General features: G+C 43.4%; 1 protein-coding gene and 1 pseudogene across 2 annotated transcripts in view; both read right to left on the bottom strand.

The window, feature by feature from the left end:
• Positions 1-16157, bottom strand: part of LOC148016043 (uncharacterized) — a 99333-nt gene that overhangs the window by 27570 nt on the left and 55606 nt on the right. Inside the window, exons 5-7 of one of the 2 annotated variants that reach the window (XM_087664460.1) lie at positions 15798-15970; positions 15440-15586; positions 15207-15330 (exon numbers count right to left, since the gene is read on the bottom strand). In XM_087664460.1, coding sequence (XP_087520586.1) covers positions 15207-15330; positions 15440-15586; positions 15798-15970 — 444 coding nt within the window. Of the gene's footprint in view, positions 1-15198; positions 15331-15439; positions 15587-15797; positions 15971-16157 lie in introns of both variants that reach the window. The other variant, XM_087664459.1, reaches the window with a different exon arrangement.
• On the bottom strand, positions 10880-12119 carry LOC148016044 (uncharacterized; annotated as a pseudogene).

Genomic DNA, 16157 nt, shown 5'->3' with positions numbered 1-16157 from the left:
TGAGGATAATGCTTGGCAGTTATGAGAGAAAATATATAATCTTTATGACAAGCAAAGTCTTGCTTCATAGATGTATTGATTGAAATAACTCATGGACCTTCACACGAAGGAAGGGACTAGTGTATCTACACATTTGAAAGAGTTTCATTTGTTTTTCAACCGGTTGATTTCACAAGGCATTAAGTTTAAGGATAATCTTCCTCCCTTGTTCTTGCTTGTGACACTTCCTCAGTCATGGGACACTTTTCGTACTACCATGTGTACTAATATGCCTAAGGATGGTTTGAAACTCTAGTATGTTGAGGGTGCCTCATAGAGAAGATAAACAAAAATAATGTAGATGTAGCTTGTACTACTCATGCATTGATTGTTAGGGGCAAACATGATGATAAGAGCGGTAATGACTATCATGGTAGAGACTCGCAAAAGTCTCGATCTCTCGAGTAGTCTTCCAATAAGTCCCATGGTTGTAAGGCCTCTCTTATGTGTCATTATTGTGGGAAGCAGGGTCATATTCAGCCACAGTGCCATAAGATGCATGATGATAAGTGTAAGGATAAAAGCAAGGGCAAAGTGCAAAATAAGACTGATGATCGTAACAGTGTTCCTTCTCTTGATGCTACTCAGTTGGTTGATACCTCGTCCAATTTTTCTCAGTGTTAACTACTTGATTCAAGGGCCTCTTATCATGTTACCCAGCATTAAGATTGGTTTCATTCCTATCGCAGCATGACAAGTTCTATGAGACTACGAAATGACTTGGCATTGGAGATTATTGGCATTGGTGATGTTAGATTGCAACTTGCTTTAGGCAGCACTTTGTTTTGCATTATGTACACCATGTTTCGGATTTGACCAAAAGCCTACTCTTTATTGGACAGTTGGATGATGCAAGGTATCATGTATCTTTTGGTGATTCCACGTGGAAGATTATCCATCAGAAGCTTGCCTTTGCTCGAGGTGTCAAAGCTGGCAACCTCTATCCCTTGCTTGTATCTCAATCTATTGACCATGTTTTGGCTATGACTGACATACCACATGTATCTTTATAGCATTGTCGCCTTGGGCACATGTCCTTCAAAGAAATCAAAAAGCTTTCTCATTTGCAATATCTTTCATCCCTTAACTACAAATGTTTTGATTCATGTGATCATTGTCTTTATGGCAAGCAAACACGCAATTCTCATAAAAAGTCTTACATTATCTCTCATAAAAAGTCTCGCATTATGTGCATGGGTGAACCTTTGGCTCTTGTTTATTCTTATATATGTTATCCCATGCCCTATCAATCATTAGGTGGCATGAAGTACTTTGTGACTTTCATTGATGATTATCCATATAAGATCTAGATATATCCCATGAAGCAAAAATCGGATGTATTGGCTACCTTTCGGCGTTGGCTTACTCTTGTTGAGAACCAGTTTGGGTATAGGCTGAAATATCTAAGGTCAAATAATAGGGGTAAATATGTTTCTAAAGCATTTAGACAACTTTGCTATTAGCGGGGTATTAAGCGTTATTTGACCACCCCTTACAGCCTAGCCCAAAATGGTGTTGCAAAGCACATGAATAGAACGATTCAAGAGAGAGTCCATAGTATGCTTAGCCAGGCAGGCTTATTGCAACATTTTTTAACTGAGGCAATTACTACTACCGTATACTTGATAAACAGATCCCATGCACTACTATTGGTTGTCAAGTTATAGAGGAGATATGGTCTCCGTCATATGCTCATTTGCGAGTCTTTGGATATGAGGCTTTTTGCCATGTTCCCAAGGACGAACGCAATAAGCTGGATCCTAAATCAATGAAATGCATCTTTCTTGGTTATAGTGATGGAGGTGAGATGAGCTATCACCTATGGGATCCATAGGCTAGAAAGGTCATATATAGCCATGATGTTGTTTTCCATGAGGAGAAGACACATAAGCAACCTAAGCAGGTAGTTGAGATATGCAAAGTGATATTTTAGGGGGAGCCTACTATTACTATATAGCCTGCAACTGATATTCCAATGACCCATGATCATAATGTTGGATAGGATGCACATGCCCCATAGCATATTTTACGATGGTTTACTAGAGATAGACGTAAGCATGATCGGTTTGCATCCTCCATGGACTATGTTATGATGACAGATGCTAGTAAGCCTCTTATCTATTATGAGGCCATGGGCAAAGGTGATAGTTACTCTTGAGAGTGAGCCATGCAGTCAAACTATGACTCGTTGCAAAAAAATCGTATGTGGGGTTTGGTTCCTTTGCCTTGTGAAAAGTATGCTTTGCCATGCAAATAGATATACAAGTTGAAGAGTACCCCTAGACACCCTAAGTCAACATATAAGGCCAGATTGGTTACAAAGGATTTAAAGTAGGAACATGGTGTTGACTTTGATAAGGTCTTCTCTTCTGTGGTCAAGATGACTACCCTTTCGTTGTGCAGTTAGATCTGAACCTTTATCAGATGGATGTAAAGACAACTTTCTTACATGGGGACCTGCATGATAAGATTTGCATGCAATAGCCTAAGGACTTTGAGAAAAAAGTAGGAAATACCTAGTGTGTAAGATGGGGAAGAGCCTTTATGGCCTTAAGTAGGCACCTAGAAAATAGTACCACAAGTTTGATGCTTTCATGCATTCACAAGGATATACACGTAGTAATATAGATCCATATCTCTATATGAAGAAGATTTGTAATAGTAGCCTTATTATCTTGCTACTTTATGTGGATGGTATATTGATTGCTAGAAGAGCTCATAATGAACTAGATGCCTTGAAAAGTCAACTCAAGAAGAGCTTTGAGATGAAGGACATAGAATAAACCTCACGTATTCTTGGCATGCATATCACGTGCGATTGCTCTAAGGGACTCCTTTACTTGTGACAAAAGGACTATATACAAAAGGTCCTTGAGCACTTCTATATGCAAGATGTTATGCCTATTGGTAGTCCCTTACCTACCAATGTGAAGGTCAATCAAGAAAATTGTCCCTAGTCAAATGAGAAGAAGGCCAAGATAGCCAAGATCCCTTATGCATCTATAGTAGACAATTTGATATATGCCATGATAGCCACTTGTCTAAACATAGCATTTGCAATGGGAGTTGGGCACCCTATATGGCTACACCTGGCCAGCGACATTGGGATGTCATGAAGGGTATCATGAGATACCTTAAAAGCATTGCAGATATAAGCATTTGCTATGGTGGTCGAGATACTACGTTTGTGGGTTACACTTGTGAAGAAAACTGCTAGGGTTTGCATTGAGGACACACAGACTGTACGACCACAACAGAAACACAAAGAGACAGACACAGACACAGAGGGCAAAACTCAAACCCTTAACGCAAAACTCAAAACTCAAACCTTAAACGCAAAACTCAAAACTCGAACACAAACAAAAGAAGGGAGAGAGAGAACACAACTCTGAAGTAAATAAATGTTGTAAATGAATGTAAGAGTGTATAGTGTGCTCAAGGGCAGAGCAATATCGGAGTGTGACGTCCACCGGAGACGGATCCCAAGTCCGTGACCACCAGTTGGAGTATAGGAGTGCTGAATAGTGAATGGCAGCAGGCTAGTCACCAAAACGCAGCAGTCTGGAGACTGGAAACCGGTAAACGCAGCAGTGTACCACCGATCGGAGGCTGAAAACTGTGCACAGTCTGCTGCAAACAGTAGGCTAAACAGTGTCTGATGTGGCTGGCGATGACTAGTATATCATCAGATCGCAGCAGATGATGATATCGCTAGCAATTGACGTCGGCATGGATGAAGCAGACAACAGCAGGAGCAAACATGGATGGAGTGGCAGCAGTCTCGAGGGCTGGATAGCCATGTGGAAGGAGGCTAATGGCTGAAATCTACACGTGGAGTGAGAAACCTGCACAGACGGAATGAGGCTAAATGGGGGGCAACCTATCTATTTATAGATGTAGAAGGACGCCCCAAAAATTAGGCTTTTCACTAAACTCTCTCGACCCGCTCCCCGTTTTAGGGTTTCCACTGAACTCTCTCGAACCGCTCCCTGTTTTAGGGTTTTACTCTAAAAGAGCATTTTTTAGTGTGTTTTGGGGCTGTTTAAGAGGCTAATCAACAAGTAATGCATGTTTTAGCCCAACACCCCCTCTCGAGTCCAAAATTGAGCCGAAAAGTTAGGCCAACCACTGTGATGTTTATTGATACCAAGGCGTCCCATCCCAAAGCAGCCAGGGCATCAGACAAAGGGTGCACGTCGGCAGCCCAATGGCCTACCAAACCAGGGCATTGGACAAAGGTAAATTTTATGGGATACAACCGATTGAGTAAAAGTACAAGCTAACCCATCACAAAACAGTACAAGCTAACCCAACCACTCAGGGTGTTGATGACGAGAAAAAATAGGTGATGAGGTATCCATGTGATGGAGGATGGTGGTGTGGTGACAACAGCCACCGGTGGAAACGGCTTAGGATCCCCTCAAGTGATGCTCTGCACAATGAGATGCAAAGTAAGCTACATGCTGAAGAATGCTCATGCAGCAGGTGCCACTTGGACAGTGTCCTTCATGGAAAAATTGTTCACTTGCCCAAGCACCCTAGTACAAAGATGATGAAATCATGCAATACAAAGGGTAAGGTACAACAGGGGGGGAAAAGCCGATGTTGAAGATAAAGTGCTGAAGCCTATAGAATACCAAGAAGGGTAAGAACCCCCTCTCAACCTGGATGTAGATGCCGAAGAAGGAAAAGGAGCATGATGTCTTTGGATGGTGCCGAGAACCATAAGAAATGAAAGAAGAGGAAGTGGATGAAGCACCCCGCTAGAAGACCAAGGTAGACGTCACCAACAAGATAGCATCGAGAGAGATGCACAATCTGCCTCAAGAGGGAAAATCGCCATGCTAGAAAAAGAGCAAACACTCCTAGGATGATGAAACTATGCAAGGAACGGTGCACATCCCCACGTCTCTAGCCCAAGTAGAGACCAAAGCAATCTGCAAGTTAGCCCTACACTGAAATACAAAACTCTGTAAAAGAGATGAGAATCTGCAAACACAGAAGTTAGTGGTGAGATAATCCAAAGCAAAACATAACAAAACGAAAATCTAACTCAAAATAAATGCAATGAATGTGTATGTGTGTCAGTAAATGCAATAAAAGTCAAAAGAATGGAAAAGCTAAGGACAATGAATCGTATGGGCCTGACTCTAAGAGTGCAAAAAAGAAATGCTAGACTAACCTAGGATATCCAAAAGGACCTAGAGAATGCTAGTCTAAGAAGGTGGCTACTATCGCGTACATTCAGTAGCACGGCTCTACCAAGGAAACGCCTGACGAGGTGGGGAGAAAGGTGAGATAGATGCATGAAGTGCAACGGGATCGGAACCTGCAGACCAATCAGTCAATCTCTCAGGGGTAGTGAAAGAGATGGGCTACTGAGGCTGTACTTGAGCCACATGTCCAGCAGCAACGGCGGGTGCTAAAGGAGCAGATGAAGCAGGAGCGGAAGGCGTAGCCCCACTAGAGTGTGCAGTCGCAACGGTCTGCAGAGGCTTTTTAGGTGGAAGACCTTGAGCCTTGGAGCCACTCTCCTCGTACACATGGCTTGCTCTCTGGTAGTAATTGCAAAACCGGTTTTTCTTAGGGAGTTGCTGCCAGATAGGTCTAGATTCTTTGGTTCCATCTGAGGAAGAGGAGTTACCCTTTGATTGGCTTGCCTTCGCATCTTGCGAGTTCTTGCCACTAGTGGGTTTTTCTCTCGAAGAAGAGGCAACCAACCCCCTCTGCTCTGAATAAGGTTGTGATGACGATTTCTTGTGGACGTGATCATGAACCCTTGCGTAACGCAAGAATTGGCACTCAAACTCGTAGAAGATTGACAATCGAGGTTGGGAGATGATGTGTTGAATGAAATGGAAGTACTTTTCGAGCAACTTATTCAAGAACAATGTAACCTAATCGGCTTTGAAGAGCCAGTAGTGGCAAACTCGGCAAGCCTATATTCAATCAACTTGACTTTCAGATCATCCCCTTCCGTAATAGAGAACTCTTGAAGCTCAAAGTCGAGATTGATCCACTGAGTACCATCACGAACCGCATAGCGGTCGAGAAGGTGACTCCAACGCTCTGATGCGAGAGGGAAGTGCTGCAATTGAGAGTGAAACTCAGGAAGCAACCCCTGCATCTACTCAACGTTGACTGTGGCATTGCGGGCTCTCCATTGACGGATGTAGTCAGCGTGAGCTAGTCAAGGGTCCGGGATAGGCTCTAGACTAATGATGAGGTCCCAAAGACCTTGAGACTCAAGCACTTGTTGCATGAAATTAGACCAAGTGGTGAAATTTGACCCGTTAAAACGTGTCTTATCCGTGAAGGCATTCTTGGCCATTGCAACAGGAGTGGTAGTGCTCGGAGATGGATAGTGTGAAAAAGTGTAGTGGGGGTAGGATGGGGGAGTAGAGTACACTTGGAAATGGGCCCTAGAATGCCTGCCAAGCATGCGGATAGTGTGCAAGGTGGATCCATAGGTAGGGATGGGTTGACTAGATATGGGCATGATAGCCACATGAGGAACCCAAGGAGGTGGGATGGGGACACGGGAAGCAAAAGATGGGAATCTCAGAGTAGGTGTAACCCAAGGATATGCTCATTTGTTGAAAGATAAGAGGCACTGTGTTAAAGAGTGGCATTTCCCCTAACGAAGGACCATGGTGCAAAGAGGTAGAAAATGGCTTGGAGAAGGAAACAATGCTAGGAGTGGAGATGGAAGATCGATCCAACCCCTAGGGTGTGTGATGCAGATGTGGAGTGTAATCCAAGGTTTTAGAAAGATGATGAGAGGTGATCAAGGTGAAATATAGAGGAGGGTGGGATGTGTGGAAAGTGAGAAGTGTGTGTGATATGCTCAAATGAAACAGAAGCTGTAGATATACCTAAATTCCGTCTGCTTCATGAGCCCCCTCTATTGAAGTTCACATACGCAAAGCCATCCGGATTCTGTATAAACCTGACATTGGACCTGGCTGAGATCATGAAGATGGATCGCCAGATGTTCCGAATGCCCTATGTCCTCCATGATCAGAGAGGTGGCCAGCCTCACCAACCGGTCCGAATGTGGTAGCAAAACTGGTAGGAGGGGTGTAAACATCACCGTACTTGTTACGATAGTACTCCTGCCGTCTTAGGGCCTCCAATGATGGAGAAGCCAAATAAGACATCATAGAAACTAGAGAAGATGTCTCGGACATTGTGATTTGATTACGAGTCGTATTGTGTGCCTCGCACAAAGAATAGCTCTCACAATATCCGCAGGATACTCTTTACAAGAGCACCGGCTCTTTGCACTGAGGATACACAGAGTGTACGACCATGACAGAAACACAAAGAGACAGACACAGACACAGAGGACAAAACTCAAACCCTGAACGCAAAACTCAAAACTCAAACACAGAAACTCAAACACAAACAGAAGAAGGGAGAGAGAGAACACAACTTTGAAGTGAATGAATGCTGTAAATGAATGTAAGAGTGTATAGTGTGCTCAAGGGCAGAGCAATGTCGGAGTGTGACATCCATCGGAGACAAATCCTAAGTCTGTGACCATCAGTTGGAGTGTAGGAGTGCTGAATAGTGAATGGCAGCAAGCTGGTCACCAAAACGCAGCAATCTGGAGGCTGGAAACTAGTAAACACAGCAGTGTACCACTGATCGGAGGCTAGAAACTGTGCACAGTCTGCTGTAAACAGCAGGCTAAACAATATTTGTAAACAACAAGCTAAACAATATCTGATGTGGCTAGCGATGACTAGATGATCAGATCGCAGCAGATGATGATGTCGCCAGCAACTGACGTCAGCATGGATGAAGGCGCCAGTAATAGGAGCAAACACGGATGGAGTGGCAGCAGTCTCGAGGGCTGGATAGCCATGTGGGAGGAGGCTGATGGCTGAAATCTGTACATGGAGTGAGAAACCTGCACAGACAGAATGAGGCTGAATGGGGGCAACCTGTCTATTTATAGATGTAGAAGGACGCCCCAAAAATTAGGGTTTCCACTAGACTCTCTCGAACCATTGCCACTGAACTCTCTCGAACCACTCCCCGTTTTAGGGTTTTACTCTAAAAGAGCATTTTTTAGCGTGTTTTGGGGCTGTTTAAGAGGCTAATCAGCAAGTAATGCATGTTTTCGCTCAACAACACTGACTCGAACTATGTAAGGTATACAGATAGTACAAAGTCCACCTCTGGATATGTCTTCCCTTTTGCTATAGATGCTATTTCTTGGATGTCTAGGGTACAAAAATACACGACCTTATCTACTACTGAGGCAAAGTATGTTGCAACCACTAAGGCTTACAAGGAGTTACTCCTACACTGCATTCGGATTCTATAGACTATGAGTGCTATTCAATTGGCCAAGGATCCGGTCTTCTATGCAAAGACAAAGCACATTTAGGTATGCTATCACTTCATCGGGGAGATGGTAGAGAGCAAGCCGTAGAGCCTGTTAAGATCTCGACTAATGAGAATCTTGCAGATCTGCTCACTAAAAGTCTCTCAACGAAACGTTTTGCCTTCCTTGGAATGATAATGGGTATAGGATGAGGTGACCTCTATTCCTCATCCTATTGTACTTTATACACATTTATACTTTGTTACTTTTTCTTGTCCTCTCCTCACTGGAGACACATTCGCCTTTAAGTGGAAGTAAAGACGCGTGTGCCTACGCCGCCCTCTATTTACTTCACACACTGTGACTGCATACCTGCACACTACGGGTGGCAAGCGCCCATCATTGTCACCTTATTCTTTATTCTTTCAGTGACTATTGAATAAGGGAAGGCCAGTCACACATTGTAACTATTGGAGTTTCCACATACGTTGTATCTCTCTCTTGCTCTCTTACTCCATTCACCATAGCTCTTGCTTCCGCTTGTGTGCTTCCACTGAAGCTCTACCTTTCACATTGCTTGTTATTTTCTGTTGCACCTTGTTGCCTTATCACTCACAAGTCTTTTTTCCCTTATCTATGCCCTACAGTTTATCCTTTTCCATTACAGCTTGTTGCCTTATAACTCATGAGTCTTTTTATCCTTACCTATGCCCAACAATTCTCAACTTTGATGTTAATAGGCTAATAGCTATCATGTTTTGTGAATTATTGAGTTACTCAAACAAAGATATCCATCACATATGCAATCATGGTACACCTTTGGGCAGTCCATAGAGACACCCTTGGTCTAATAAACGTCATTGCCACCATCGAACCATACAAGGGTGACATGGTATTACATACCATAACATGCACACCAACTTCCAAGGAGCTCAATGAGGGGAGAGAGGGGGTGGGAGGGATATAGGGAGGGAGGGAGGGAGGGAGGAGGAGAGAGTGTGTGAGCAACTCTCTTGCCTTCTTGGAAACTACTTCTTGTGAGCCATGATAATTAAGCAAGGGGAAAGAGAACCATGGGCTCCTTCATGTATCGCTATGGCAAGCCATATGTCACCAATATGTGTTTTTCTAAGTTGAAGATTAGCATGTGATCCTAGCTCTTTGGCAAGCAAGGTATTATATAAGTTGTGCAAGACATGGCCATGTCCGTCAATGGCAAAGGTTTACTATAAAGCAAAAGGCTAATTAGTTGTATAAGTTTTACATGCACATTTAACTGCTTTGAGGCTTTATGAACTTCAATACAAAAGTTTCAATTTAAAAATTTTGAATTTGGGCATGCTAATGATACCAGAAGGAAATTGCCTCAAGGATAGTGCGAGTTGACTTAACAGCTACCTAGAACTTATGTACACGTGCACCAATCACTAAATCTGCAAACGAAGTCAAAAGCTTTCAACCAAAGTGACATCCAAGATTGTCCACTAGGTGATGGAGAGAGAGAGAGAGAGAGAGAGAGTGTGTGTGTGTGTGTGTGTGTGTGTGAGGTAGAGAGAGAATCAAAAAATGCCTTGATCCCCTACATGCTACTTGTCTAAGAATGGTTGCTCCTATCCACTAGATGGAGAACCTATAAAACGAGGGTGATTATCAATATCCTTATGTCTTGCCTTCTTGGCACCTACTTCTTGTGAGCCATGATGCATAAGCAAGGGGAAAGAGAACCATGGGCTCCCTCATGTATCGCCACATATGGCAAGCCATATATCACTAATATGTGTTTTTCCAAGTTGAAGATTAACATGTGATCCTAGCTCTTTGGCAAGCAAGGTATTATATAAGTTTTGCAAGACATGGCCATGTCCATCAATGGCAAAGGTTTGCTATCTTTGGCAAGCAAGGTATTATATAAGTTGTGCAAGACATGGCCATGTCCATCAATGGCAAAGGTTTACTATAAAGCAAAAGGCTAATTAGTTATTTAATGCATAAGTTTTACGTGCACATTTAACTACTTTGAGGCTTTATAAACCTCAATACCAAAGTTTCAATTTAAAAATTTTGAATTTGGGCATGCTAATGATACCAAAAGGAAATTGCCTCAAGGATAGTACGAGTTGACTTAATAGCTACCTAGAACTTATGCACACCTGCACCAATCACTAAATCAAACAAAATCGAAAGCTTTTAACCAAAGTGACATCCAAGATTGTCCACTAGGTGATGGGGGGGGGCGGCGGGGGGCGGGGGAAGAGAGAGAGAGAGAGAGAGAGAGAGAGAGAGAGAGAAATGAAATGAAATGAAATGAAATGAAATGAAATTATATATTAATGTCTACAAAAGGCCAAAATGACCTATGAGACCATGAGTTACAATCATGTGTATGATGGTACAACTGTCTGGGCAAAATATGTAGCACAAGCAGAATAAGAAAGGAAACTAACTATGGCCATGTATAAAACATAGAGCTCTATCTAGTAACAATGAGCTCCAAAATGGTACAATCTCATGTGGGTATGGAGGGCCTAGCTCTAGCCCGAGCAATAATCCCTTGTATCCACCTATGAAGGTGTCGTTGGTGTCTGTGTCGAGGCCTAGGACGTCTGGATTGGCTAAGCTGAACGGCTCGATCACTCAGTACTCCTTGTCTGTGTGTGGACTGTGGCAGTGAGAGAGGCTCTCGTGTGGACTGTGGCTGTAACTGTATTGAAGTCTTCTAAGTCTCCTTTGCAAAGAAGTCTGTGAGCTGCCTCTGTGAAGGGCCTCGGTGTCCCGAAGCAACTGTACTCCTGAGGCGCATGTCACGAAGCCGTCGTATCTCGAGGAGAAAGAGGACAAGGCATCGCTGATCGGTAAAATCCATGACTCTGGATAGTGGTCCAAATCCGTCTCTAAAGAGACAGTGGAAACGACCACAGACCTCATAATACGCTGGGCAACGGCAGATATAATGCTACTCTGTCTCTAGCTCTAATTGGCATATCTGGCATACGCGCTCCTCTGGTGGGATGGATCTATATTTGCCAGTCTCAATTTCTAGCTGATGTGAGGAGGTGCGCAACTGGCCAATAGTACATCTGATCCCATGGGAAAGGTGGGTGTCCATGTATCTCGGGCGAACAATAAATCCATCATCTATGGTATGAAGGAAATGCTCACAGTAGAAAGCCATCTTTGTCCCTAGCTCTTGCTCTAGCATTAACCATGTCCACCTGATATCCAACTGGGTAAGATCCATCCTGATGATCTTGCAAATCTCTAACCTCCTCAGATTAAGAGATGGTGCATCAAGGGAGTATTGGAAGGGGGGTAACTTGTCCATGCTAAAGCCATGCAGCTTAAACCACGCCGACATCTGTGCATACCAGCATGAAGTATCACCCTCTCTAGCAAGCTGCCTGGAGGACTCAAGGGCCAACCGTACATATCTGTGTCTAGGTAAGTCTCATAGGCTATGTATGTATGCGACCGATCGGGTGAGGGCCTCTACCACAATCGGTGTAGCTGCTAGCTCGGCTCTGATGATCTCATGTGGCACTGAGGCCTTACATCTGATCATCCTGGATATCATGGACACTAGGGGTTTCTCCATCGACCTCCATCCGTCATAAGTGCGCCCTGATCTGCTACAGTGGTCAAGACTCGACCCCCATATCTGTACTCCGTAAAGTAGTGTGGATGTGACCAGTGTATCGAAGAGCCATAGCTTGGTGTGGGGTTCTTGGAATTGCACCTATGAGTACATCCTCTCCAAACCACCTAGTGTTGTGTATCCGCGAGTCAGTCTAGTGCCTGCTACCGCATAGAAAAGGTGGGCCCTATGAATAAGACTCCCACGTATGTATAAGAATCCACATACTCCAGCTCCTCAGATCCATATGTGAATTTAGGTGCTGATATCCTGACCCACTGTGGTGTAGTATTAAATACCATCACCTTGGTTTTATCAAGGTTCATTGAAAGCCCACTGTCCAAAGTATAGGAGTGTAATGCATCCAAGTGTCTCTGTAGACCCTCTGGAGAGTCAGCTATCAATACAATGTCATCTGCATACAATAGGAGAGGTATCCAAGTGCCAGCTAGTGGAGCTCCTCTCCTCTATCTCCTTCCTGTGAAATATAATCAGCAATCCCATCAATGTATAGGCCAAATAATGTCGGAGAGAGGAAGCATCCCTGCTTCACCCCAATGGTGGAGTAAATAGGTGCTGAAAGGCCCTCAGTTGTCCGGACTCTACCCACAACTCTCTCATGTAGTGCCAAAATACTCCAACTGAGCTCTTTCGGTACTCCCATGTCATGTAATCTACATATCAGTCTGTCTCTTGCTACTGTGTCAAAGGCTTTGCGGAAGTCCACAAAGCAACAGTAGGTCCGTCGACCATGGGCCCTTCCCTCCTCAATGATCGCTCGGAGTGTAAAGATGTGATCCAACGTGGAGAAGCCTCTCCTAAAGCCAACCTGTCCCTGTGCTCAAAAGACCCCACATCTCTACCCACCTGCTTAACTCATGCTCAAGGATGGAAGCATATAACTTAGCCAATGTATGCCCAACCATGATAGTTCGATAGTTACTGGGTAGAGTAGGGTCCCCTGACTTGAGGATAGGCACAATAGTGTTCATGCTCCAGCTTTCTGGTAGGCCTTCACACATGGCTCTGTTAAACATGTATGCTAGGAATCCTACCACCAAATCTCTAGCATGGATCAAGTGCTCAGCTACTAGTCCATCATGATCTTGTGCCTTTCCTCTGCTAAGTCTGTCAATGGCCTCTCGGACCCTACTTTCTGTAAAGAAAGTGGTGGCCTTTGGACAAGGCTCAAATGGGTCAGGAAGAGGTGGCTGACACTCCACAGTATAAAGACTAGCTACATACTCTTCCCATACAGCGGTGGACGTAATAGGTGTGGTCGGGCAATGCTCTCTGAAAAGCCTCCAAGCCTCTCTAGAGTCCTGGCTCAAGAATTACTGATATAGTTCTCGCTCCAGCTGGGCCAAAAATGTTTTCTTCTTCCACCGTGTGAGACGTCTAAAGAGTATGTGTGCCTGTCTGTGGGTAGTGGACCCCAATGCTATCTCTCTCTGTAGCCATGCTTTGGTCTCACGGCCCTCATCATCATACCAGCTGTTCCGAGGAGTCACCCCGGTTGAGGCTCTCTATGTGGGTTATGAGTGTGGGAAGGCTACACCTGCAGCAAGAGAGAATCAAAAAATGCCTTGAGCCCCTGCATGCTACTTAGCTAAGAATGGTTGCTCCTATCCACTAGATGGAGCAACTATAAAACAAGGGTGATTATCAATATCCTTATGTCATGCCTTCTTGGCACCTACTTCTTGTGAGCCATGATACATAAGCAAGGGGAAAGAGAACCATGGGCTCCCTCATGTATCGCCACATATGGCAAGCCATATGTCACCAATATGTGTTTTTCCAAGTTGAAGATTAACATGTGATCCTAGCTCTTTGGCAAGTAAGGTATTGTATAAGTTGTGCAAGACATGGCCATGTCCGTCAATGGCAAAGGTTTACTATAAAGCAGAAGACTAAGTAGTTATTTAATGTATAAGTTTTACATGCACATTTTACTTTGAGGCTTTATGAACCTCAGTACCAAAGTTTCAATTTAAAAATTTTGAATTTGGCCATGCTAATGATACCAAAAGGAAACTGCCTCAAGGATATTGCAAGTTGACTTAACAGCTACCTAGAACTTCTGCACACCTGCACCAGTCACTAAATCTGCAAACAAAGTCAAAAGCTTTCAACAAAAGTGACATCCAAGATTGTCCACTAGGTGACAAGACTCCAAAGCTAATAGCACTAGCAAGAAAAGGGTGATAAGGTACTTAGAAAACTCCTAGCTAAGACACAAACCTGAAAGCATGAAACCAGTTGTACAAGGGCACCATGTAGATTGTAGTTGTTCCCAAAGACCACTCCAACAATATCAACTAACTAGCAGGCAGCCTCAATGAAGATAGAGGTAACGATGAGGAGAATAAATATGACCAAATGGGAAGCTACGCACAAGAGGGTGAGAGGCCTACAGCTTGTCCAAATACAACTATTTGGGATAGTGCATAGCTCATACTGACCAAATTTCCCTCAGAGAGAACACCTTAGGCAGGAGACTTGGGTGCGATGACAGGTTGCTCCTACAACTGGAAGGTTGCACGTACATCAAATCAGCAGTTTCCATCATTGTGCTTGAAGTGGACCCCAAACATGGATTCCATGTGCTAGAAGCGCGAGGAAAACTGGTCTGAAGAAAGGGATTAGTGAATGCAAGCACAGCCTAGAGAAAAAGGAAAGTGGAAAAGAGAGACAAGAAGCAATAAGAAAAAGAGAGCCAAGTGCAGCTGGCAACAGAAATGCCACCAATGAACGTATTGGCAGGGGAAGAGGGGGAAGAGTTGCATCAAATGCACAATGCAATTTTTCTAAATTGGAAATTTAACTTGATTATGACAGATAAGGCAAAGCTATCATGAAAGGTTTGCCAGATCTCAAAAAGGCTTTCTTTCTATCCGTCCACATGAAAAACCCTACCACTTATAGTAAAAGCACGAAGTCAGTACTGGTTAGGTGTTCTGCCCCGATTTCTTTTTCTACAAACATTATTGCTGCTGATGTGACAGAGGTTCAAAGTACTGTGTGGAGAAAAAATTTGAAAAGAAATACTGCTACAGCAATATTTGACTGCTTATTGTTCTTGTGATGAGGGAAATCTCCAACAGTCACTATAGCTGAATCAGCTAACATTGGTTACCAGCTTTTCAAATGTAAATATCTGCTAATAAAGGGAGCAGAACTACAAACACACCTCTTCACCTCTTTTCAACTGTCCTGTTTTACGTATATTGAGGCGAACAGATGCATAAAACTTCAAGGCATTGCCACCAGAAGTTACTTCTGTCGGGCCACCAAAACCAAAGGAATTCAATTTTGCTCTTGTCTGCATTCAAAATCCAAAATAATGTTTCAACTGATTGCCGATAACATGACAGCACAATTAAATGACCTAAAAAAGTATTTATCCAACAGCAGTTTCAGTGTGAAAATGCCTGGTTTATAAAGATAAGGAGTGCATCTGATTTGGATATACTATGGGTCAACTTTCTGAGGGCTTGACTCATGAGACGAGCTTGCAGAGCCATGTGTGCATCCCCCATTTCTCCATCCAACTCAGCTTGAGGAGTGAGTGCTGCCACCTAAAACACAAAGAAACGAATCTTCCATGACCAAACACGGTATGCTAAGCTGGAGAAAACCTCTACTGACGTTTATGCTATTACCAGGCAATTTCATTTGGCAAAAATCAGGAAAGGGCAGAGGACCCAAGAAATTTTCATAAAACATGAATATTAACTTAATGAGAACATAGAAAACAAGACTCTTTCAACTGGATAGGTCCGTACTTACACTATCAACTACCACCACATCAACTGACCGGCTGCGTATAAACTGATCAACAAGACTTAAAGCCTGCTCACCACTATCAGGCTGCGCAATTAGTAAGTCTTTCGTAACAACTCCTAGGGCTTCTGCAAATGAACGGTCTAAAGCATGCTCCGCATCTATGAAGAGACATTGACCTGTCATCGGGAAAGCAATCACATCAATATTACAGGAAAATGCAGATAAAAGCTGTTTTTAAAAAAACTATTTGTCAACAAACATACTCTCAGGACATTTCACAAGACTACTTTCATTCTCTCATTCATACATCAGTGACATGTTGATTTACCAAAAGTTAAAAAGTCATAACTTCTTCTTCTACAA

This window comes from Lygodium microphyllum, chromosome 23 (genome assembly GCF_053477565.2).
Source record: "Lygodium microphyllum isolate KBCC chromosome 23, Lygodium_microphyllum_v1.1.10, whole genome shotgun sequence".
NCBI lineage: Eukaryota > Viridiplantae > Streptophyta > Polypodiopsida > Schizaeales > Lygodiaceae > Lygodium > Lygodium microphyllum.
This window is presented reverse-complemented; position numbering and strand designations above follow the sequence as displayed.